Raw genomic sequence first — 27,064 nt, forward strand, 5'->3', positions numbered from 1 at the left:
TGTGTGTGCCACTGTACCTGGCTAATTAATACAAAATTTAAAATGCTTTGTTAACCAAGCCAGTCCCTTTTAGCCACAGTGTGACTCGCTGTGCAGTGTTTTCAGTGGAGTCATCTCCAAATAGCCAGATTGAACTAGACTGAACTAACCTTACAAAATCTGAAGGGATTAAAGTTTGTGTTGCTTATCATGGGCAACTTGGAAAGAGAGCAAAGAGACTAAATTCCCTAATGTTCAAATTATTGAGCTAGAGCTAAGGAGCTGAGTTGTTGGAATGAGACATATGATAGACGTTCTAATCACTTTAGAGTGATTTTTAATAAATGGTTAATGAGGGCAGTGACCAGAGGGAAGGGGCATTGTGTAATGCAGCTGCAGGTGGTGACTTCTTCACTCCAGTTGGGTTGGATGTGAGTTTTGGCCAAAGGGCAAGCTTCAGAGTGGTAAAAGGGAAGGCTGCAGAAAAGGCCCTGCCGCAGGAGGGCAAACTAGAAGTAGAACATCCAAAGTGATTGGTTAGGGGTGTATATTTGGCTTTGTCTGGTTGGTCCAAACTTGGAAATGGGAAAAAATTAGGGAAGTTGCCAGTTATTAATCAAGTCCTGACCATTTTCAAACTATTGTTATGGAAGTTTTTGCTCAGTTCCTGGATTGTAATTAGGGATAGCAATCTGGTTTTCTGGCAAAGATAATTTACAGTAGGCTGTCTTCCTGGGTTTTTTGTAGATAAGATTTTTAGTTTATGTACAAATTGTGGGTGAGAGTTCTGTTTTGAAATATGGGCAGGCTGATGCCTATCAGTTCCTGCACAACAGAATTTATCTTATGCTTTTGTCATTAATTCTTTTTTGGGGGGGTGGTTGGGTACTAGGGCTTAAACCCAGGGGTGCTCTGCCACTGAGCTACATCTCCAGTCTTTTCTTTTTTTAAATTTTGAGACAGAGTCTCACTAAGTGGCCCAGGCTAGCCTTAAACTTGTGATCCTCCTGCCTCAGTCACCCAAATTGTTGGGATTATAGTATGTATCACCACACCCAGCTTGTCATTAATTCTTTTTTTGTTTTTATTTAAGTTTGTTCTAATTAGTTATACATGGCAACAGAATGCATTTCATTTCATTGTGCACAAATGAAGCACAACTTTTCATTTCTCTGGTACATGGTATAGTGTCACACCATTTGTGCAATCATATATGTACCTAGGGTAAAGATGTCTTTCTCATTCCACCATCTTTCCTACCCCCATCCTGCTCACCTCCCCTCATTCCCCTTTGCCCAATTCAAAATTCCTCCATTCTTCCCATGGCCACTCCCCCAATTATAGATCAGCATCCACTTATCAGAAAGAATAATCAGCCTTTGGTTGTTTGGGATTGGCTTACTTTGCTTAGCATGATGTTCTCCAACTCCATCCATTTACCTGCAAATGCTAATATTTTATTCTCTATTAATGCTTAGTAATATTCTATTATGTATATATACCACAGTCTCTTTATCCATTCATTTATTAAAGGTGTCATTAATTCTTATTAAGTAGACACCTGCTGATCTGAATAATCTGAATAATACCTTGAACAAACAACCTATTGCTTATTTATTTATTTTTATTTATTTTATGTATTTATTGATACTGGGGATTGAACCCAGGGGCACTTATCCACTGAGCCATATTCCCAGCTCCCTATCTTTTTTTTTTTTTTAATTTGAGATAGGATCTTGCTAAGTTGTTTATTTTTTTATGTTTTATTTTATTTTTTTAAAGAGAGAGTGAGAGAGGGGAGAGAGAGAGAGAGAGAATTTTTAATATTTATTTTTTAGTTCTCGGCAGACACAACATCTTTGTTGGTATGTGGTGCTGAGGATCGAACCCGGGCCGCACGCATGCCAGGCGAGCGCGCTACCGCTTGAGCCACATCCCCAGCCCATTGCTAAGTTGTTTAGGGCTGGCTTTGAGTTTGAACTTTGTGATCCTCTTGCTGTAACCATCTGAGTCCCTGGGATTACAGGTGTGGACCATCACACCAGCTTTATTTTTTATTTTGAGACAGAATCTCACTAAGTTGCTCAGGCTGACCTCAAACTTGCCATTTTCCTGTGTCAATCTCCCAAATTGCTGGGATTATAGACCTGTACCACCACACCTGGGCACTAAATTGTTGTTACATATTTGACTTTCTATAATAATAAGGCACTATGAGGATATACTTATGAATAAATATGGTCACTATCTCCAAGATGCTTTCATCTTGCCTTCTTAATATAAATTAAGTCAGGAGGTTAAAAAGTTCTAGATATCACCTGTAATTCCAGTGACTCAGGAGGCTGAGGCAGGAGGGTCACAAATTTGAGGCCAACCTCAGCAATTTAGCAAGGCCCTAAGTAACTTAGTGAGACCCTGTCTCAAAATAAAAAAAGAAAAAGGGCTGGGGATGTAGCTCAATGGTAGAGATTCCCTAAGTGCAATTTCTGGAAATAAATAAATAAATAAACAAATAAATAGATTCCATATGCCATGAGAACCTTGAATAAAAAATGGGTTATAGCTCAGTGGTAGAACATTTGGCTAGGAAATGTGAGGCATTGGGTTTGATTCTCAGCACCACATAAAAATAAGTAAGTAAAATAAAGTTATCGTGTCCATCTACAACTAAAAAAATATTTTAAACAATGTCATGATTATTCAGAAATCATGTGTCATGGGGTATGAAAATAGGGATTTCAGAAATGGAGGTAGTAGTTGAAATATATATATTTTGTTAGAAGCAAAGATGATATTTTAACATTGACTTTTTATGTGTAAATGTGTTATACAAGCAGAAAAAACCTCAAAGGCTGTATCTTCTCTGAGAAAAAGAAAATGGAGGGCTGGGGATGTGGCTCAAGCGGTAGCGCACACACCTGGCATGCGTGCGGCCCAGGTTCGATCCTCAGCACCACATACAAACAAAGATGTTGTGTCCGCTGAAAACTAAAAAAAATAAACATTAAAATTCTCTAAAAAAAATTTTAAAAAAAGAAAGAAAGAAAATGGAATAATGCAACATGCCAGGCATAATTAGGGAAGCACTTAAGAATTGCTGACTGTCATCTTTGCTGGAATCTAAGAATAATGCTGTCAATCATTTGTGGAGAGTCAGGTAAATGTGAAAGTATTTCCTGACAGAAGTGGAGGGGTAAAAATGTTTACTTAAAAGAGATGAATTCTAAATCATAATCATTTACCTCTTCCTCTTAAAATTAGAATGCCAAGTTAGAAATCCCAGTCTTTATAAATCTAACCTTTAATATTAAAATAGTTGGGGTTTTCTTCTTCTTATTTTTTTTTTGATATATCAAGGGTACAAACATGCTGGCATATGGTGATGAGGGGCCAAATAGGTCATGCTTGTCAGGCAAAGAATATAAAATGTCAAAATTTTTCCTCTGCATCTTATTAAAGGATCATGGAATTTATCCAGTATCATCAAAGACATTTTATATTTCAAAATTACAGTTCACATACATTGTATATTTTTTTTTTTTAGAGAGTGAGGTGGGGGGGGGGAGAGAGAGAGAGAGAGAGAGAGAGAGAGAGAGAGAGAGAGAGAATTTTCAATATTCATTTTTTAGTTCTCGGCGGACACAACATCTTTGTTGGTATGTGGTGCTGAGGATCGAACCCGGGCCGCACGCATGCCAGGCGAGCGCGCTACCACTTGAGCCACATCCCCAGCCCACTGTATAATTTTTTAAAGTTTTATTTTGTACTGGGAGATTTAACCTAGGGACACTTTACCACTGACATACATCCCCAGCCCTTTTTGTTTTTTATTTTGAGACAGGGTCTCAATAACTTGCTTAGGACCTCACTGAGTTGCTGAGGCTGGTCTTGAACTTGTGATCCTCCTATCAGCCTTTGAAGTCACTGGGATTACAAGATGTGTCATCATACCTGGCCTTAACCTTATTTTTAAAAGTTGATTCTCTTGGAAAAGCCATTGTTTAGGTTATCCTTTACTACATAAAAAATTACTGCCAAATTTGATGGCTTAACTGGGCCTGATGCTGCATGCTTATAATCCCAGCTCCTTGGGGAGGGGGGTAAGGCAAGAGCATCTCAAGGTCAAGACCAGCCTGGGCAACTTAGTGAGACCCTGTCTCAAAATAAAAAATAAAAAGGGCTGGGATGTGGTTCAGTGGTGGAGTGCCCCTGGACTCAATCCCCAGTACTGAAAAAAAAAAAAAAATTGATGGTTTACAACAATAATAAATATTTACTATCCTCAGTTTCTGGGCCAATAATTCAAGAGCAGCCTGTGTACAACCAGAGAAATGAAAAGTTGTGTTCCATTTGTGTAAAAATAAAATAAAATTGGGCTGGGGATGTGGCTCAAGCGGTAGCTCGCCTGGCATGCGTGCGGCCCGGGTTCGATCCTCAGCACCACATACAGACAAAGATGTTGTGTCCGCCGAGAACTAAAAAATAAATATTAAAAATTCTCTCTCTCTCTCTCTCTCTCACTCTCTCTCCTCTCTCACTCTCTCTTTAAAATAAAATAAAATAAAATAAAATAAATTAAAAAAAAAGCAGCCTGGCTTGTGGGCTCTGGCTTACAGTCTCTAGTGGGGGTTGAAGTCTCTTAGGAGGGTAGAGTCTCTAGGGGGTTTGCAGTCACATGTTAGTGGATGCTCAGTTGAACTGGCGGATCCATTCCAAGGTGGCTCTCACTGCTGGCAAGTTGATGGTGGTTTGTAAAGTGGAGTGCCTTTAGTTCCTTAGACGGGTCTGTCTGCAGGCTTTTGGGGTATCCTTTCACCATGGTAGCTGGATGCCACAGAACCAGTGATTTGAGAAAGCAAACAGGGCAGAAGCTATCCATCTTATGACCTAGCTTTAGAAATACCATAGCATCTCTTGTGCCATCTTTTATACATTAGTCAGCCAGAGTCTGACCTGCAGTCAAACGAAGAATTAGTTGTCACATTTTAAAGTGAGGAGTAGAATTTTTTCAGTAAACTATCTTTTACAGCAGCTTTAGGTTCATGGCAAAATTGAGCAGAGCATACAGAGATTTCCTATACACTTCTGGCTCCACACAAGCACAGTCTCCCTCATTATCAATATCTTCCACTAGAGTGGTACATTTGTTACAACTGATGGGCCTATACTAAAACCCACAGTTTACATTAGGGTTCAGCCTTGATGTACATTCTAATAGTTTGAATAACAGTGTAAGGACTTTTATTTATCATTATAGTATCATACCAAATACTTTCACTGCCTTAAGAATCCTCTGCAAGGGGCTGGGGCTCACCGGTATGCACTTCCCTGGCATGTGTGAGGCACTGGGTTCAATTCTCAGCACCACATATAAATAAATAAAATAAAGGTCTATCAACAACTAAAAAATACACATAAAAAAGGAAAAAAGAATCCTCTGCAAGCATACTTCTAAAACTATCACAACCATTGAAATTTGTACATACTCCATATCTTAAATTATAATGAATTTTATATAATTCTAAAAATGTTCCTTGAATCAAAATGAAATCATTTACACTGAACTGTAAGTGTGGAATTATCCTTGGGATTATTAAAGTACATAGGACCATTTGCCCATACATGAAATGCCATAGACTACAAAGCTTTATGGTTTTTGCATGGCATTTGCCATCACCTTTATGAGGTGTTTGTTGAGTTTCTGTTACCAAATCTGCTTCTACAGCTTCCTCCATCTGATTCCATTCCACATTTATTGAGAGACTTATGGAAGTACTGTTTTAGAAACTGGCTATGTAAGAGTGAGGAAGTAAAAGATAATAAAGATACGATCTTGGACTATAGGTCATATATGATAGGGAGACAGATATTGAATAATGCTATGATTCTGCAGATGGGATCAATACTCTGGCTGAGGCTAAGGCATCAGCAGAGGAATGGAAGTATGTGAGGATGTGGGTATTTTAGGAATGTTGAATACACCATGTGAATAGACTGTTAAGTTGCAGAGGGGCGTTGAAGGTATGGGGCCACAATTTGGAGGGCTCAGAGCTGTAAATGATTCCACCCACCTAAGTAATGGGGAGACTTTAGAAGTTATCACAGAAGCCATCCGTAGGATTTAGCCTAGCCATTTCTCTGAGTGCAGAGTTTTGCTGAGTGCCTCTGAGATCAGAGGCAGAGAACCAGCTGAGAGATTTTTGGCAAGTTTAGATGTGATATATTAAATGCTCATTAGTTCAGTCCCATAGGAAGCAGGCACCAAAAATAAAGTTAGATACACAATAAAGTTAGATACACATTTATTGGCAATGGCAGCAGGAGAAGGCAGAGGAGTACGCAGACTAATGCAAGTCTGACCCTGGTGAAAGGAGAAAGAGATGGAAGATAATTGGGCAGAAAAAGTCTTACCCTGCTGCACAAATCTAAGAAAAGTTCATTTAGGCCAAGAGTTCTTGAGTTAAAGCAACCCGCCTGAGAAGTCTCATGTCTCGCAGGAATGAGTCTGCATTAGTTCTCCTTCTGGCCTTTGTCAATGGCTAGGGACAGTCTTTGGGAAGTATGGTTCCGGTACAGACATGGTGGTTGATCCAGAAGGGCAATAATTAAGACTGTCAATTTCCAGTATGAGTGTTTTGTGGTTCTGGCAATATCATTAATAGGGAGAGAACAGGAGAGATCAAATTCTTAAGCAGAATTAGATTTTTGGTACTCTTGGAGCATTTGGAATAGTTGGCAAGAGTCTGAAAGTAGAGTTTAGAGCTCAAGAGAAATGAGTCCATGGAAATGAGTGATATTACCCAGGGATGGAGTGTAGGGAAGAAAGACAAAGTTGAGATGTTAGCAAATAGAGCATGTAGATAGATGGTTCAGTGCAATCTGTGATCAAGTCATCAGGGTCAGGAAGGCACATTTTCAGCAGGGAAGTGAGGACCTAGTGCTATATTCTGGACTTTTCTTAGATACAAGAGGGAAGAAAGTCTACATAAAAACATGAGGACTCTCTGAGGAGGGAGGAGTTGAGAATCTGCCTGATGATTTTGCTGCAGAGGGGCAGGAAGGGTGAGGCTGAGCATTAGGAAAAAGAAGAGTTTTCAGAAGAGCTATTGTGTGTTATCTGGGTGGTAAGAACATAGGTCAGCCTGCATGGAGGACCTGCTGAGATTGAATGGCTTGGATTCGTAAGGCTTGTCAGGGTCTCCTCTCCCTGATATTATTTAGTGATCTGGGAGCAGGAAGAGAGGAATGTGGTGATTGAGTTCAGCTGAACTTGAGTATTGGCAGATCCAGTGCCAAGGACTTCAAGGTCCGCTAGTTAGCTCAGGTCAGCTGGTTTGGAGAGAGGTGAGGCAACCCCAGGTTGGTCCCTCGTGGGTCAGTGACCAACTCATGAGACATGGACTGAAGGCCTGAGCTGCTTATTGTGAATGACTCAGGAGCTTTGGGGCAGGTGCTGGGCAACAAGGTTATGAGCAGCTTACAAAATGTTTGGATTCTGATTTCTTTAGTCTTCTTTCCACCCTGACTTGCTTTAATGAGTCTCAGTTATATGATGAATGAATAACTTTGATCTGATTTTTGGCAGTTTATTTTACCTCTTTAGCAGAGAATTTCATTTCATTTCATTTATTTTTATAGTACTGGGGATTGCACATGCTAGGAATTCTACCATGAAAATATATCCACAATCCTCTTTTATTTTGAAACAGTGACTCATTAGTTAGGCATGGTAGTGTGGGCCAGTAATCCCAGCAGTTCAGGAGGCTGAGGCAGGAGGATCACAGGTTTGAAGACAGCCTCAGCAACTTGGCAAGGCTGTAAGCAACCTAGGGAAACCCTGTCTCAAAATAAAAAAAAAGAAGGGCTGGAGATGTGGCTCAGTGGTTAAAGCACCCTTGTGTTCAATCCCTAGTACCAAAAAAGAAAAGAAACGGGGTCTTATATTTATTTTTTAGTTCTCAGCGGACACAACATCTTTGTTTGTATGTGGTGCTGAGGATCGAACCCGGGCCGCACGCATGCCAGGCAGGCGCGCTACCGCTTGAGCCGCATGCCAGGCGAGCGCGCTACCGCTTGAGCCACATCCCCAGCCCCCCTTAAATTTTTTTTAAACAAAAATTGCAAGCTGAAAACTTTCGTAAGAATTCTCAATGCTTGCTCAACATACTAATTGATTAAACAACGAGAAAATAAAAAAATCTCTGGAAATCTGAAATTATTGTAAGCACTGTATTTTTTTAAAAATTCTATAAATAGCAGCAGGTTTCCATTTATAAATGTTCCTTTGAAGCCTTTGCTTTAGGGATGCAGTTGAACCAAATGTGAGAACAATATGTGTGTACTGATTTCTCATGGAGTATGTGATGGGTGAATTATTGCAAATATTGATCTATCTGTTTGTGAGACTTTAGGTGAATTTTCATTGCAACACATCTGTATTCACCTGTTTTCTGAGCACTTACTATGTGCCTGTCAACCCAGGATGCCTCTGTTCACAGAGAGAATACAATTTACATGATGAGATTCTGGATTGAACTACTAATTTCTCCATAGGACTAATCTTATGATCTATAAAATATTATTGTTCCTTCTAGCAGTGTAAGTTGTTGGAGTAAGGCTCTTAGAACATGTTCTTCCTTTCTTCCTTATTCTCTGTAGTCTATAACAGTGTGCCCATGGGTAATGAAGAGGAAAAGCAAGTATTCCACTGATTCTCATTTCAAATTAACCTTTTGGCCTGATTACATAGGTTATCTGATGTCCCAGATAACTATTAATTGCAACATTTCTATGTATGTTTCTTTAAAATAAACATTCAGGGCTGGGGGGTGTAGGCCCTGGGTTCAATCCTCAGTACTGCAAACAAAATAAAACAAAGCAAAAATAATAATAATAATAATAATAGATTAAAGGAACAGGGGTTGTAAAGGAGCCTTCCACATAAAGGAATAAGATTCAAAGGAACAAAATGACAGACATGATGCTCCTACTTGTCCACTGAGGACGCTGCTCTAGTGATCCTATAACTAGAAGGATCTTGAAGTTGTGGCTTTTGAGTGAGTAGGACAAGCTGTATGACTGCTTACTTTGTGCTGACCCTTGAGGGACCAAAGAGCCATTAAAAACACAGAGGAGAAGTACCTCAGCTGCTTTTGGGTAGTGGAGATGTCCTAAGGAAGGTTCTAGTTCCTAAGAGTCATAAAGGACTGAGTCATATGATTTATTATTTATTTTATTTTTTTTGGTACCAGGGATTGAAGAGAGGGGCACTTAACCACTGAGCCACAACCTCAGGCATTTTTTATATTTTATTTTAAGACAGGGTCTTGCTAAGTTACTTAGGGCCTCACCAAGTTGCTGAGGCTGGCTTTGAACTCGTGATCCTCCTGCTTCAGTCTCCCAAGCTGCTGGGTTACAGGCGTGCACCACCGGCCCTGGCTTCATATGGTTTATTAATTGGCTGAGCAAGAAAGAAGACGGGGAAGATCGTGGCAGGTTGGGGTGAGGAGAGTCCGTGTGGTGCTGCTACCTTGGCCACATCGTCACACATGCTGCCTCTCTATCAGTCTCCAGTTTTCAGTTTAAAGTCTGCATTCTACACTGCACAGATCTTATGGTTTGGTTTGGCTTCCTGGAATGAACAAATTCTGTGATTGAACAGACTTTGGTTGTGAAACTCTTCTCTGCTCATGGGGGAAAATTGACAATAGGATACATGGGCTGTGGAAGTGGGCTTAAGCCAGGTGGTTATGGGGGAACTAAAAAAGTATTGTAAATAATCAGGTGAAATAAAGGAAAGGCTAAGCATTAGGTTGGAATTTGTACCCAAATTCTGGCTTCTACTCAGAAAAATCAGAAAATCTTAACTTGTGCTGTCATTCATAGCCTATTTATCTTGACTGATACCCGGACCCTACCCCCATGGTTTCAGGCGCAGCTTTGAAGCCAAGGATCTGCATGTTGGCAAGAAAAATCTGCCAAGGCGGTCTCTGTCCTCACATTCTGGTCCCAGATTTCCTCTTTAGTCTCTGGCAGAGAAAGGCCTTTCTCAAACTGGTGACATTGTCTGGGCAAATTCAAATATGAGTTTGTTGGTTTTCGGTCCTGATGATTTCCTTGGAGACCTGTTCCTAGTATCTTGCCAAGTGCATGAAGAGTGAGGAGTGGAAGGGAGGCAGGCTGTGACGCTGGCTAGGGGCTGCTCTATGCAAGACACTGCTGGCTGGGCTGCCCAGGAAACACCAGTGTCAGGGAGTGACAAAGCTCTCCCACCGGGTATTTCCCAGGTGGTATTTCATTCTAGGCATAACATTATAATTTATTTAGGTACCAGGGGGTACTTAACCATCGAGCTGTATCCCAAGCCCTTTTTGTTTTTATTTTGAGACGGGGTCTCGCTAAGTTGCTTAGGTCCTACTGAGTGTGGCCTTAAACTTGCAATCCTCCTGCCTCAGCTTCCAAAGTCTCTGGGATTACAGGTGTGTGCCACCACACCTGGCTTAGTTTTTGGAGAAATAGTATAGACATATTGTCCAAAACTCAAAAGTACAAAATGATACACAGGGAAAAGTACAACTTCTTCCCATTTCTAATTTTTTTTTTTTTTTGTGAATCATCTTAGAGATGTTCTGTTCAAATAGCATGCATATATATTTATTCTTTTAAAAATATAATGATAGCATAATCTATACATTGTAGAATGTTAGCCATAACAATCTTAGATTGTTATAGAAGAAAAAGTGAAGCATGGATACATTTTCCATATAATTAAGGCAAAAAAAAAATTATAGTAAAGTTGTATTTGGGGTAAAGAGTTAAGGATGGGGAATACAGTGTATGTGTGTTTAGATTTAGCACATATCTCCACTCGGCCTGCCTGTCCATTTCAATGACATTGTATAGTTCTTATGCAAATTCTCATATATGGGCAATTAAAAATTACCTCTAGAAAGGCATCAAGTATTTAATAGCTAAATTGATTTATTTCTGTTAGAAAGTATTTATTTAGCATAGTTATCTTGATATTTTAGGCGGAAGTGGCAAGGAAGTTGCTGCTAGAAAGACTTCTAGAATTATATAAGGAAGAAGGAAGTATTCATTCTGAATTCTTTTTTTTTAAAGAGAGAGAGAGAGAGAGAGAGAGAATTTTAATATTTTATTTTTTAGTTCTCGGCGGACACAACATCTTTGTTGGTATGTGGTGCTGAGGATCGAACCTGGGCCCCACGCATGCCAGGCGAGCGCACTACCACTTGAGCCACATCTCCAGCCCCTCATTCTGAATTCTGAGAAGCAGGAGCAGTACAAGTCATCACCTGTGAATTCTTAGGAAGCAATGCTGAGAGGCCACTGAACTCTGTTCTTGGTACATTAGGACCAGAGCATTATGCAATGCTCTGAGGCAGAGGAGTAAACAAGGTCAGAAGCAGGTGCTTGTTCCACAAGGAAGGAACTTACTGCTTAGGTGCCTGAAGGATTGCTAGACTCCCTCCTGGCTGGGATTACACAGTGTCTGACTGCCCTGTAGGGCTGTCAGCTAGCATTTGGAAAATGACAACTTGTCTCCAAGTAGTTCTATTTTTCAATTTTTTTTCCCCCACAGTTTGTTTGTTTGTTTGTTTGTTTGTTTTGGTACAACATGGTTGTACATAATGGTGGATCTGTGGTTGCATATTTGCATGTGCACATAATATAACAATATAATTTGGCCAATATCATTTCCCAGTATTTTCCCTTTTCTTCTCTCCTCCCTCCCCCTGTTCCCTTTCCTCTATTCATCTCTCTTCCAAGTAGTTCTTAGTAGATGCTCCCTTTCTTAATCTCTCTCATTTCCCCTTTGTTAGTTTCATCACAGTCACATTCAAGAAGATAGTTATAGGAATCAGACCTGTGCCCAGGAGCAAGCTGTTTTGTCAAGTTGGAAGGAAAATTGTAAGGAATGTGCATCCTTGAGGTTGGCTCTGGGGGGTAGTCCCAGTCTTCTTTTTCCTCTTCCCTTTGTACACACAGCTTCCTTGGGCTGTGCTGCCTGGGGGTTGGATGGCACAATTGCTTCTTCTTTTTTTTTTTTTTTTTTTTTTAATTTTATTGTTGGTTGTTTAAAACATTACATAGTTCTTAATATACCATATTTCACAGATTGATTCAAGTGGGTTATGAACTCCCATTTTTACCCCGTATACAGATTGCTGTGTCACATCAGTTACATTTCCATTGATTTACAAATTATAATGCTTCTCTTACTAGGTAGGGGAAAAAGGCTGCCACTTTGGGATTAAGGATTCCACACTGTTTTCTTTTTTTTTTTTTTTAAGAGAGTGAGAGAGGAGAAAGTGAGAGAGAGAGAGAGAGAGAGAGAGAATTTTTTTTTTTTAAAGAGAGTGAGAGAGAGAGAAGAGAGAGAGAATTTCAATATTTATTTTTCAGTTATCGGCGGACACAACATCTTTGTTTGTATGTGGTGCTGAGGATCGAACCCGGGCCTCACGCACACCAGGCGAGCGCGCTACCGCTTGAGCCACATCCCCAGCCCCTCCACACTGTTTTCTCTAGCAAGAGAGTTCTTTTCCACTGGAGAAAATAAGTGACAGTGGTGGGCATTGTATGCTTAGAATTTGGAGTTTTATTTAGACTTGATCATACTCTAGAACTTACTTAGAGACTGGATTTTGCTAAGTTCAATTTCAAGTAAGTTCAGCAAGTAGAAATCTGATTGTGGACCCCCCCACCCCATCATTGCTATTTGGGTATCACTTATGATTATAACTGACTCTGGGTTCCTAAATACATCACTTGACTCTTTTGCAGATTTGACCAAAGTGAGATTTCATGAGTGGGTTTGAGCAATGGCAACCAGTGAACAAATATTTGAAATGATTCAGACACTCACTAGGCTGGTGTTTGGAAAACTCTTTTTTTTTTTTTTTTTTTTTTTAATTGTGTAGATGGGGGAGCCTGCAATCTTAAGATTCTTATCATGGTAAGGAGAAGTTTCACTCTGTTCATCATGTCACAGACTGTCCTGGCTTCTAGCTGTGGAGCTTGGACATGATAAAGAATGGGTAAATTAATGGCAAGGGCTTCTCACACTGTTCACACTTTAGGAACCATGACCAGGTACTTGCACTACTCCTGTTGGCTCCAGTGTCTATTAGCTTGGTGTACAGGGGACAGCTCATTCTCTTCACACTCTCTTCTCAACCCAGATAAAACTGAGCATGAAGATCAGGCTATGATGAGGTCACATTGGGGGAAATAAAATGCATATCAATCCCAATCTGGATAGTCAGGAGCATCAACACATGCTTGAAAAGCTTGGTTGGTGCTATAGGGACTAGGGTTGTATCTTTATGGGATGAGAAAGTTCTGTGTTTTAGCTTTGACCATATTCTCTTTTTTTTTTTTTAAAGAGAGAGTGAAAGAGGGGGAGAGAGAGAGAATTTTTAATATTTATTTTTTAGTTATCGGCGGACACAACATCTTTGTTTGTATGTGGTGCTGAGGATCGAACCCGGGCCGCGCTGCATGCCAGGCGATCGCGCTACCGCTTGAGCCACATCCTCAGCCCATAGCTTTGACCATATTCTCGATCTTACCTGTAATTAACTTTTTTTCATTTATGCTTATTGGCTTTTAAAATTTTCAGGGTTTTTGTTTTTTTTTTTGGCTTGGAAGTGAGGATTGTAGAGTAATTCTGGGTCCAGAATTACTCTACCATTGAGCTACATCACTAGCCATGTCTCAGTCTCCCAAATAGCTGGAATTACAGGGTGAACCACCATAACAGGCTCAGGTGTTTTATTCAAGTGCATAAGACTTCAGTGACTGCTGTAAGGGATGCTGATTTATATCTTGAACTAATGTGGAGTGTGCTAATTCCTGGCATGGTGTCTTTTCTTCCTTGCTATTGCAGGCATGGGGGCAAGGCCGCACAGGGACCATGTGGTAGGAGACTACAGAAGGAAGGGAGATAGGAATTGGCTTCTCTGTGGTCTGGAACTTCACCTTTGCTTATCTTTGTGGACAGTTCTGTTGGGGAGTATGAGACAACAGGTTTTCTTTTACAAGGAAAATTCGGACCTCTCCACTATTCCAGTTGAGAGGCCGGGGTCTCCAGAAATTTTCACACTTGAGTGATATACCTAAGCTTTTCAAAAGGCCAATTAGCATAAATGAAGAACAAAATGATTAATTTTAAAGATGCAGAAGCATAAAAATGGACAATATTGAGACACAGGAGTTTCTAGCAATGAGAGCTCCAAAAGGAAGATCTTGGGAGCAGAGGGCAGTGTGAGGCCCAAGAAAAGCATTTCCTGTGCCCCTGGGGTGGCTGTCCTTGGTTTCCCCTTTCTGAGGTTCCTGTTAATTCACCTGTGATAGTCTGAGTTTTTAAGGGGGGGGGGAATTGAAAAGCTTTTAATCTCGAAAGAAAGCATAACAGAAAGTTAAATATGAGAAGCCAGGCTTGTTGACCCTGCCATGTCTATGCTCTGTTCCACCACTCTGAAAACCCTCTTCTAAGTGGCAGGTGCCCTCCTGGTTCCTGTGCTATCTGTTCAGTGAAGAAACAGGGTGGGGGAGAGAGAGAGAGAGAGAGAGAGAGAGAGAGAGAGAGAGAGAGGGAGGCGAGAGAAGAGAGAATTTTTATTTTTTAGTTTTTGGCGGACACAACATCTTTGTTGGTATGTGGTGCTGAGGATCGAACCCGGGCCGCACGCATGCCAGGCGAGCGCGCTACCGCTTGAGCCACATCCCCAGCCCCTCTCTACTAGTCTTGAGAGTCTGGTCTTGTGGAGCTAGAGTGGTGCCCCGCCTTCTAGGGACATTGTGTGTGTGTGTGTGTGTGTGTGTGTGTATTTCCACCAATATGAAGGATAGTTCCTATTTGGTGTCTATAATGGTCTGTAAGATAGATAGATCTCCCTCCAAGAGAAAGGATCTTGCATCTCAATGGGAATTTGTACACATAGCCAGAGCTACTATTAAAGAAGTAGAAAACAAGACTGTAGTGAAGAGGGACAGTTTACAGGCAAAATCAAAACAACCCATTTGAGCACCTCCTCATGAGGAAAGAACCGGAGACTTTTTGCTGAGGAAGCAGAAGAGTGGTATCTGTGTTCCCAGAGGGAAGAGATCTGGGTTTGGTTTTAGTTTAGAATTCTCTTGATTCCAGCTCCTGTCACCTCCTTGACCTCCTGACTTTGAGTCTTTGAAGTGCAATTTTCCCATATTCTGGCTTAATGAGGGATCATAATCATGGCTCTTGGCATAAAGCCCAATTCCTATCTCTATAGTCCCATATGTTCTCATGAGACAGGAAAAGGGGGAAGGAGACTCCTGTACTGGAAGAATCATGTTGGCAGCTTAACTATGAAAACTTCTGATCTAAATAATCCTTTTGGCTCCTATCAAATATATTTGAGCTATTTCTAATTATGTCACCTACATTAGATTGTTTTCCTCCAGGTATGGGGCAAGTTAAACATCAGCCACTGAGTTGGTTATGTGAGCTCTGTCAGTTGAGGAACACCACGACTCCAAGACCCCTTTGCCTCTCCCACGTTAGGCTGTGAGAAGGGTGGGCAATGCTCAGGGCAGATCTTTGGGCTGGATAATTGGCTCTGACATCTGGCCAAGTTACACTGAGGAGCTAGGGGGAAAGCACTGCACCTTTCTATATAGATTTTTTTTTTTTTTTTTTTTAAAGAGAGAATTTTATAATATTTATTTTTTAGTTCTCAGCGGACACAACATCTTTGTTGGTATGTGGTGCTGAGGATCGAACTCGGGCCGCACGCATGCCAGGCAAGCGCGCTACCGCTTGAGCCACATCCCCAGCCCCTCTATATAGATTTTTAATACATTCCAGAAACGTAGCACCAGCTGTCTTGTGCCAGTGGATACGAAGATTGTTTTTAGGGAGTGAACATACTATTTGGGTTGATTACTTTGCTAGTAGAATCTTAACAATGTAAGGAATGTCTGGCAAAATGCTGGAGTTCACCAAAGCCTCTGAGTGTGATTTGACCAGACAGAGGGTTCAAGCACAGAGCAGCCTGTGGCTGATAGAACTGTCTATATTAATTTGCTAAGACTGACATAAAAGGGACCTCAAACTGGATGGCTTAAACAAAAGAAATTTATTCTCTCATAGTTCCAAAGACTATAAAGGCCAAAATCGAGGTGTTGGCAGGATTGGTTCTATTGTGGAACTCTAAAGGAGATTTTTTTTTTTTTTGTACATTTTCTGGTCATAACTGGCAGTCCTTGGCTTGTAGAAGCATCACTCCAATCTCTGCTTTTATCATAACATGCATGGCATTCTCCTTGGGTCCATGTCCCTGTATCAAAATTTCCCTTTTCATGTAAGGATACCAGTCATTGGATTAGAGATGACCCTAATCTAGCACGATCACATTTTAAATTGATTGGATCAGCAGACTCAATTTCCAAATAAGGTTACATTCACAGATACTGAGGATTGGGATTTCAGTGTATCATTTTGTGGGACACAATTCAATTCACGATATTCCTCTTATCCATTTCCCTCCAGGACTGTTGCCTGTCCTCTGACCTCATCTCCCTGTGTCCAGGGTCTTCCCTCCATGATCTCTCTACACCATCAATAGAATGATCTTTCTATAATGTTGAAAAAAATTATATTATTCTTTTGCTTGAAAATATTCTCTGATTTCTAAAGTCTATACTCTTGATTTGACAAATTCCTTTATTCTATTCTCATTTGAGAACTGGACCCTTTGTCTTTATGACATAATGTGGGGCAGGGACTGGACCTCTTGCACAGGATCTTAATTGAACCTGGCTTTGCCTGCCAGGCACTGCTAATTAGTCTCCCCTCCTACTGGGCTTCTGGATCACTCTGCCCCTTACATTACTTGGGAAGTAATCTAAGTAATTACTTGGGATTTCTTGCATGAGTGTTCCTACAGATGCCTTCCTTGTCTTTCTCCTCAGGTCTTAGTTATTGTAATTTGATTTATTTCCTAAGCTTTCACTGAAAGAAGGCAAGGTAGACCTCCATATATATACTCATGAAACTAATAACTCACAAGTTGTCTTTCTTTAATCTTCTGTGATAATGTGACACATTGCTTATGAATTTATTTCTTGTATGGTGGAGGGTGACAGTGTTTTCATTCAGGATAAAAATATATTGATGAAAACAATATTTGAGAGATAAAACATTGTGAAGCCTCTTCCTAGCCGATTTGCTGACTTGATTTTGATGTGCCTACATTTTTCTGAGATGGCAACAAGAAAATCAGTCAGTTCCAGGGATTAAGTGACTGAATCCCTAGGCAGATTTTAAGGATAGGTACATTTGCTAAACAGTTAAATTTAGTAGCATGATCTATTTGCAGAGGGACAGAAGTCTTGTTCAGTGGGTTAAAGTGTGGGATCCAGAGTTAGAGACTGGACTGGTAATCCTTTAATTTAAATCCATGTGACCTCAGGGAAGTGGTCCTCTTCAAGCCTTTGTGTACTTCCTGGCAGAGTTCATGTTCAATAAATCACCGGTGCCATTATTATTTTGTTGATTTCATACGAATGACCTACATCTGAGAATTTTATAAGTTTTACTTGATAAACTAATGGAAATACTGGGTGACAATGCTTGTAGGTCTTTTATTTTAATTGATATTTCTTGTTGAGTGATGAGCTTTTCATAAGTAGCCTTTCCAGTGACACAAAGGGAAAGTGTTTGATTCAGTGGAAGAACTGTAGAGAAAATGTAACTTTTTAAAAACTGCAACCTTTCCTGCTTGCAGAAATTATAGACAATTTAAAAGGGAAAACAGTGAGATAGAATATTTATTTAGATTAAATATAACAGACATGGAAGGCAGAAAGAATAAACCTGGAATGAGGCAAGAGTTAAACTTGGTCAATTCTGCAGGTGTGGTGGTGCATATCTGTAATCCTAGCAATTCAGGAGGCTGATATGCAAAGATCACAGTTCAAGGCTGCCTCAGCAACTTAGTGAGACCCTCTCTCAAAATAAAAAATAATATGGTCTGGGAATGTAGCTCAGTGATAAAGCACCTGTGGATTCAGTTTCTAGTACTCAAAACAGGGGAAATTGATCAATTTTGGCAAACAAAGAGCATCCCCCCAAAACCAAAACAATAACAACAAAAAAACAATTTACTATGAAGGGCCAACCTTGAGAAAAATATGAGTGCTATTTAGTTGGTTTTTATTTGCTTGTTTGCTTTTTATGGGGATTGAACCTTTACTAGTGAGCTACATCCCTGTTCTTTTTTATTTTTTATTTTGAGTCAGGGTCTCACTAAGTTGCTGAGGCTGGCCTCAAACTTATGATCCTCCAGCCTCAGCTTTTTGAGTCTCTGGGATTACAGGTGTGCATAGTCATACCCAGTTTCTCTCCCTCTCCCTCCCCCACCCCTCTCTCATTTTTTAGATTTCCACATATAGTACTTAGAGTTGGATAGATGATTATATTTTCCATATATCTGTTCTCATTTAACTATTCAAACAAAATGAGGCTTTTAAACTATACTTAGCTCTCCCTTCTGAGACATTTTCTCTCTAACATTTCTCTCTTTCCCACAATCAGGTGAAAATGAAATCCTTGCAACTCTGCGTGCCATTTCCAGCAAAAACCAGATTTGGAGATCGTATATTGGCATGGGCTATTATAACTGCTCAGTGCCACAGACCATTTTGAGGAACTTACTGGAGAACTCGGGATGGTAATGTATCTCCTAGTTACAGAACAGGAATACTGTGTGTGATCTGCCTGATTCTTCCCATCCTCCTCCTTTCCCCAAGGTGCGTCAGAGCCCACATGCTGACACCTAGACCCTGATACTGTCTCTAAGCTCCAGGTAGCTGGTTTTTCTGCCTGGGAAGTCTCCTTGCTCAAGTATTAAGTAAATAGAAGCTTCTTCTTGCTTTTATTCCCATAACATCTAGCACTGTAAATTGCAGATGCTGATAGTGACTTCCTCTCTGCAACTTGGTTTCTGCGTGCTGTCTTTGAGCAGGACATCAAACCCACAGGTGGTAGACTCAGGGCTTTAGTCCTCTTTGGAGATCCTGGAACTTTAGGCTAGGTCTAAGCTTCCTCAGTGAATCAGTGTTGGTGTCCAGGAGGGAACTCAGTGGGTTGTCTTCTCTCAGATTTGAAGGTGACAGATAATCATTCCTCCCACCCCTCCCTACCCCATATCTGGATTCGTGACCAACTGAAAATGAAAAGACAGTGTTATATAAATGAAGATCATAATGTTGGTTGATTACTTAGCACTTTATTGACAAAGAGAGCATGTGTATTCTGTGGATAGGCTCTTCTTGAAAAGACAAGAGAAAGGCCTGGGTTGTGCATACTTGTTACTTGCTCCAGTTACCTCACCCTTCAGATGAGTCATTCTGCTCTTTAGGGGTCTGCACAAATGCATGCCTGACTGTGCCTGATGGCCACTCTGGCTCTCACTGATGGAACACCCTGAATGCACTTTCACATTTGAGGAACAACTTGGAGGCCTCTTTCATGCCCTCTTTGTTGTCTCCCATTGCTGAGTGCTAAAAGTCATAAAGAGCCAGAGAAGTTTACATCCCAGTGCTAAACAAGCAAATACCTTGGTCATGTCCTGCTGGGCAGAGGCCACGCCTCCCAACAGTGAATGAGGACAGATGAGGGCAGTTGCTGCTTCTGTCCCTTGGGAAATAATGGCTAACCATGGAGAAAGGAGGGCAGGGCCCTCTGTGCCTCCTCTTCGGATTGGTGACATTTTATAAGCCAGAATATTTGAATTGAAACTTTATTTCAAGTGAAGGCTTAGTCCAAAAGGAAGCTGTCTACTTGGGAATATAGGTGTATACTTATTCCCAGTATAAAAACAGAGCTAATATGCAGTTGGAGAGATGGTGATGATTCCTAGGTGATTTGTTTGTTTCTGTAAGAAATGACTTTAATTTCTAGTAGAACCATTATTATGTGAGGACAGAATAACTGGTTGCTTCTGCAATTCAAATGTATTTATAGCAAGATACAGAGATTATCTTTCAGATTAACATATATAAAATCAACTTTAGTAAATGGCAGATCAAGGAATCACCTCAACAGGATCTTTTAAAATTCCCAAATTCATTTAAAATTGACAAATCTTAAAATTTTGATCAATACTTTGTATTTTTTATCTGCTTTTCCCTAAGTATCACTGTCACCTGGCAGGTGAGAGTGCTTTGTCCTAGTTTTCTGTGTCACATCTTTATAGGAACCAGATCTGTTGGCACAATCACACCTGCATTGCCATGCCTGCATGTAGTTTTTAGTTTCAATATGCTCCGCTTCTTTATTAATAACAGGAAGACGAGACCATCTAAGAACTCGTTTTTCTGCTTGGGGTGTATATGTGAATGTGTTTGCATTACTGAGGGCTTCTTTTCCACTGTGATATTGGTAAAAGTTTGAATGGTAAACTCCAAGGTTGACTTCAAAAGCAAATGACCTGTCTCTCTGCTGCCCATAAAAAACAAAACAAAACAACAACAACAAAACCTTCCAAAGTTCATGAATGGGCAGCAACTTTCCAGCTGTCTGAGTGCTGGCCTGCAACCTTTGCTCTTGGTGGCCATACAGAATATTCACCATATGGCTCTCTGGTTGTGAACGAATGTGTTCATTTACTTTAGAAGCAGCCAGTGTTTTGAGAGAGGGAGGCAGTGTTTTTGTGTGCCTTTCAATTTCCATTTTGGGTGCATATTAAATATTGTTTCTTTCCATTCTCTGAAAGCTAATCTGAACCAGAGAGAGATTCTGCACCTCGCCAGCACTGATAGGGAGGGCTGTGCACGCGTGGGTGGTGGACTTCACATTATCATCCTTCTGAATGGTTTCCATAGAGATGGAACCAACAAATTCCGGTGACGTGAGGTGAAAATAAATGGGCAACACAGCCTCGAAAGAATACAAACATTTAGGCCCTTAAAAGAAAATTTATATCAAATCTAGAGTTTGTTTTATGGGGTCCACTCTTCCAACTTTTCAACTGCTGATAACATGAGTAACTAATATCATCAGTAACATTCACATTTTCTTTGTGGCTTTCTGTTTTATGTAATTTTGGTACCAGAATTAAAATGAGAGACACTCATGAGTGTTTGTCTTCATGAAAACCCCCACTACTTCCCTCCCTTCCAGTTCTAAAAGAAAGTCACAGCCAAAATGATAGAGAATACTAATTCATTTGAATAAATGTTAATGTCATGTTGAAAATATCAGACATCCTATTTGAGTAGAACTAAAAGCTTTCTTGGATATGCAGATATTTTTAAAATATATATTAAAATACATATGGAAACCAACTGAATTAATTAGTCAAGACATAGACATTATGGACCGCAGACACATTTTCTTTCTTCTTTCTTCTTTTTTCTCTTTGCTGTGCTAGGGATTGAACCCAGAGGTGCCATTCCACTGAGATGCATCCTAATACATCTTAGTTCTTTTTTTTTTTTAACATTTATTTTTTTAGTTGTAGGTTTGCACAATACCTTTATTTATTTATTTATTTATTTTTTAATGTAGTGCTGAGGATCGAACCCAGTGTCTCACACATGCTAGGGAAGCGCTCTAACTCTGAGCTACAACCCCAGCCCCGTCCTAGTTCTTTTTATTTTTTATTTTTTTAGAGAGAGAGAGAGAGAGAGAGAGAGAGAGAGAGAGAGAGAGAGAGAGAATTTTTTCGGCAGACACAACATCTTTATTTGTATGTGGTGCTGAGGATCGAACCCAGGCCACACACACGCCAGGCGAGCACTCTACTCTTTGAGCCAATCTCCAGCCCCCCTAGTTCCTTTTATTTTTAATTTTGATACAGGATCTATCAAGTTGATGAGACTGGCCTTTAATTTGCTATCCTCCTGCCTTAGCCTCCCAGTAGCTGGGACTAGAGGCATGCATGCCTCTTTATATCGACTCTTAGAACACATGACTCTTACAGGCACATAAATTTTCTAAAGCCAGGAATTTAGAAGGCAACAATTATCAGTGTTCTTTTTCATTCAAAAGAATTTGCAATTGCTAATTTACAAGTGCTGTTTGCTTGAATAACAATTGGGCAGTATATTGCCATTTCCAAAATGTTTTATGTATGTGAATCTGATTTGGGTGTTAAGAAAAACCTTTGATATAAGTAGTTATCTCCATTGATGGCCAAGAGGAATCAGCTAGAGAGTTTAGTTATTTGTCTGAATTCACAACTAGTAAGTTAAAGAATTAAAACTGAAATTCAGTACTATTACTACTACCTCCTTTTTTCCCCCCTGGTGGTGCTTGGGTTTAAACCCAGGGCCTTATATGTGCTAGGCTAGCACTCTAACACTGAACTATATCCTTAGTCCTTCTTATTTTATTTTATTTGTGGTGCTGGGGATTGAACCCAGGGCCTTATGCATACAAGGCAAGCACTCTACCACTAAACTATATCTCTAGCCCCTTATTTTATTTTTGAGACAGGTTCTTGTTACATTGCAGAGGCTATCCTTAAACTTATGTTCTTTCTGCCTTGACCTCCTGAATAACTGGGATTATAGGGGTGTGCCACCTGCCCTGTGCCCAGGTGTCTTAATACTAGATATAGGGAAATCTTTGAGTCAATGTGCTATTTACTGGTGTACAGACAGGTATAAACTTTCTGGAGAGGAAGATGACGATATATACTGAGAACCTTAAAACTAATTATCAAATATGAATTAAAATTCTACTTCTAGGAATTTATTCGGAGGTAATAGACCTAGATAAGCTTGTTCACTATTATGCTATTTTTGATACTAAAATCAAATGTCATTAAACTTGAAGGAACTTGTTAAATGTAAATTCATAATTGTTATCATTTAAATAAAATAAAAATATTTAATACCATAGAAAAATTAGATTTTTGAATAATTTGTAAAGTTGTTAAATTGTCCGTGGAATAATGTTAACTGAAAAATGGGATATAAGAGTTTATGATGAATATAATCCTAATTTTAGATATAAATATGATTATAATATAAAAAAGAGACTGAAAGAAATGCACTGAATGTTAACTGTAGTTATCTTGAAATTTGAAGATTATGAGCAATTTTATTTTCTCAATAGTCATCTGAATTTTCCAACTAATTACAATGAATATGTACAACATAATTATAAAAAAAGATAGTAAATATATCCCTGGCATACAGAAGGTAGTTAATAAATGGTATCTAATGTCTTTAACTCTTGGAACATATAGTAAAATAAAAATTAATGTTATTCTTACCATGCAGAGAAAAATCACTGCTTAATATTTGGTTTACTAGCTTGTTTTTACAAATGTACAAAAATGGGATCATAGTATTTTATATTTCACTTTAAAACTTAACATTTTGAAAATGTTCTAAAGTCAGAAAATATTTATTTAGAGCATTGTTTTCAATGAGTGCATGGTATTATACATGTGTTTTAAATTATTTTACCATTTCTACTAGTGAACAATTAAGGTTGTTCCTTATTCTCCCCATTCAGTGCTGCTGAATTCTTTCAGAACACCACTCTCTCCCTGATGCTTATCTTATTCAAGGTCTTTCTCCATGGATATACTAAATCCTTGGTTTGTGCATATGCCTCTGTGTGTCTGCATACCGAACAGTGGATCTGAGCCAAATGGAAGTTTTGTGTTAGCCAGGCAATCTAAGCATGTGGCAGGAGTAGCGCCATGTCTGTCTTCATGGCGGCAAACGATGCATGAAGGTCTAGTCTGATTTGAGATCACAGCTGCCTGTTGTCCATGCCTTTTGTGTGACCCCATTTCTGTGCACATTCCCTTTTTAATGGCCTGCACTGTGCATTATGTGCCTCATTCATTCCAGTTCACCACTCAGAATTTGGCAAAAACTAATTTACAGTTGCTAAGCCAGGGTATTCAAGGAATTAACTGAAGCAAAAATTTAACATAGAAAAGAGACTGTATACACACATACACACATATACATTGTTATACTAGCAAGTTTCTGGAAATTATTTAAAAGTCTTGATATTGTACTGCTTGCTAAGGAAAACTCCTCCTTACACTTCCCCTAAGTGATAAAATGTTTAAAATAAACAAGACCCAAAAGATATTGATTTCAAATGCTTCAAAAAGGGGCAGGGGGGTGAATGGAAATATTCCAAAGATGATTACCAGAATAGGGGTGAAAGGAAAATAACTTGAAGAAATGAAAAGCAAATCAACCACCAAAATCTTTTTTCTAAGACTCTTTTGACTTGGAAATATAAATATAATAGAGATTTTTATGAATGCCAGTCTCCTGCAGGAGCATGGACACAGACCTGATCCACGTTAGTGGTAGTCAGAGCAAATGGGTTTTTGGTTAAAAAAGTAGCAGCTCTGTTATAAGTCCTCAATCACCCCCATCCTATCACCTTATTTTATTTAAGACATTTATCAATCTGAAATCTGAAATTATTTTATTTATTGTCTCTTTTCTCCCCTAAGATATATTTCCCTTGGAATCAGGGACTACTAACCACGCTGTTTATGAACCTGTAATAGTTCCTGATACTAAGAAGATAGTAAACTGGAGGATGGGTGAAGAATGAAGAAATGAAAAAAAAAAAAAAAGAAGGAACTCAAGGGGTTAATTCAAATATCTAAAGCCACATTCTTGGCTGACAGCTAGCAGTCATAAGATTAGAATCCATGTCTATGGGGCCTTCTCATCATTTGTTACTCCTGAATTTTTTATAGCTAAAGAGTTAACCTTCATTGACTTAGTAGCTAGTGAGAATTCTTAAATGTCTATTAATTTATTCTTTCTTCTACGTCTTCTCTTCCTTTTCCTTCTCCTCCTCACCACCCCCTCTTGTCCTACCCCATTGAACCTGGGGCACTTTACCACTGAGTTACATTCCTAACCCTTTTTACATTTTTATTTTGAGATACGATCTTGCTAAGTTGCTGGGACTGGCCTCAAACTTGCAATCTTCCTGCCTCAGCCTCCTAAATTGCTAGGATTATAAGCATGTACCACTGTGCCTGTGCCACACAGATATCTGTTAATTTCCTAGGAATATATAGACTGTCTCCTGTTTAATATAAAAAGGTTTCAAATATTAGATACTAGGTTCTTGAATGCTTTCCTATTATGAGCTGTGAAAGATAGGTGCTTTATTTCGAGGAAAGATAATAGGAAGTGAGAGTTCTGTTTATAATATCATAGGTAGGCTCATGTGGATTTTAAGAGATAATTTAAAGTGAAACACATTTGTACAGTAAGATCATTAAAATAGTAATATTCTGCCAGGCGCAGTGGTGCATGCCTGTAACCCTAGTAACTTGAGTGTCTGAGGCAGAAAGATTTCAAATTCAAGGACAGCCTGGACAACTTATTGAGATCCTTTCTCAAAAAATTAAAAGGTCTGGGCATGTAGTCCAATGGCAAAGCACTCCAGGTTTACTCCCCACTGCTCATCCTTCCCCCATAGAGTAACATACATTAAAAAAAGTTGTAGAAGAAGAAAAATAAGTATTGATTATCCCCCCCAAACAAAGGATAATATTATTACTATGAATTAATTCTAATCTGCCTTACAAAATCCAAAAGGGTTGCTCATTGATGTATATTTCTCAAGACATTCAGGTACTGAATTCTAAAATGAAGGCATTTCGTGAGCCTCTCTGAGCAGCAGACACAGTTTGGGCATGGTCTTGTATTTCTCTCCCAGGGTCACCCAGTATACCCCATACCAGCCAGAGGTGTCTCAGGGGAGGTTGGAGAGTTTACTCAACTACCAGACCATGGTGTGTGACATCACAGGCATGGACATGGCCAATGCATCCCTGCTGGACGAGGCGACCGCAGCTGCTGAGGCGATGCAGCTGTGCCACAGGTAAGAGGATCAGCCTGGGAGTCCCTCCAGGACAGGGACATCCTCCAGTCCCTCTCCTGATGCACATGGGAGCAGGCTCCACTATCCCTGTCAGTGCCTTTGTGACTTGTCTCTCTCTCTCACACACATTATTATACAACGTATCAGTAACATTATATTAGGTAGCTGAGGTAACCAAAAGATCAGATTGATATAATAGTGGTTTTTGAAAAGCCACTATTGCTTGCTTAACATATAGGAAAGACATTTTATCTTACATAATTTTAAGACCAGAGGGAACATTATGTTCAGGGATTTTGTGGCAGCCCTGAGATATTACCAAGGACCAATGCCACCGGCCCCCTCCCCCCCATCTTTAGCATGAGGTTTCATCCTCATGGTCAGCAGATGGTTGCTGGAGCTCTGGCTGTCACATCTGCACTCAGGAAGAAGCAAAAGACAAAGGGAACTGCTAGCTAAATATGCCCTCTTTAAAAAATATTTTTGGAAGCCCCCACTCAACAGCTTATACTTCAATGGTCACCCTTTCCTGCGGGTGACCTGGGGAAATAAATTGTGTTTAGATGGGCACATTACTGTACCCAACATGTTGGGATTCTGTTACTTTGGGGTGAAGGGACGAATGGATACTGAGAGGAACTGGTTAATATGAAATGTAGTATGTAATAAGTATCACACTCTTTTATGAAGATATTGTACTCAGGATGTGTTTACTATCTGAGTGTTTTTTTTAACCTTGGTTTCTTTTCCTATTTTATAATATATTGTGAACATCTCTCGATTTCCTTAGCCTGCTTCCTATGCTATATTGTCTCCATGGTAGTACTCACTTGCATGGAAGCACTATGGTTTATTTCACATCCTCTCTATTCTTTGTTTCCATCATTTATTATTAGTAATAGCACTTCATGGGCACCCCTATAATAAATCATTGTCAAAACTTATGATTATTTCCTGAGGATTCAGTTTTAGAAGTGGTTACTGGGTTGTGGTAATTTTTCTTCAGTTCCTCTCCTTCCTTAATTCTCTGCCTCGTGAGTGTGTTAGAACATACCTTCCTGCTAGAATTCTCATGCCGATGGTCATCTGGTTGGGAAATCTGCCCATTTCATGGTGTGTCCGTCTGATCCCAAATGCCCATGGAGTTCTACTTCTTGGCTCCAACAGATTTGGGGGTGGAAAGAAGAG

At 39.7% G+C, this 27,064-nt stretch overlaps 1 protein-coding gene across 1 annotated transcript in view; it reads left to right on the plus strand.

Moving 5' to 3' along the window:
- Nucleotides 1-27,064, plus strand: part of GLDC (glycine decarboxylase) — a 90,763-nt gene that overhangs the window by 4,852 nt on the left and 58,847 nt on the right. Inside the window, exons 3-4 of the mRNA XM_081280203.1 lie at nt 18,578-18,713; nt 25,712-25,876. Coding sequence (XP_081136329.1) covers nt 18,578-18,713; nt 25,712-25,876 — 301 coding nt within the window. The remainder of the gene's footprint in view (nt 1-18,577; nt 18,714-25,711; nt 25,877-27,064) is intronic.

Source organism: Spermophilus citellus, assembly GCF_964194105.1.
Source record: "Spermophilus citellus genome assembly, chromosome: 2".
NCBI classification, from domain to species: Eukaryota; Metazoa; Chordata; class Mammalia; order Rodentia; family Sciuridae; genus Spermophilus; species Spermophilus citellus.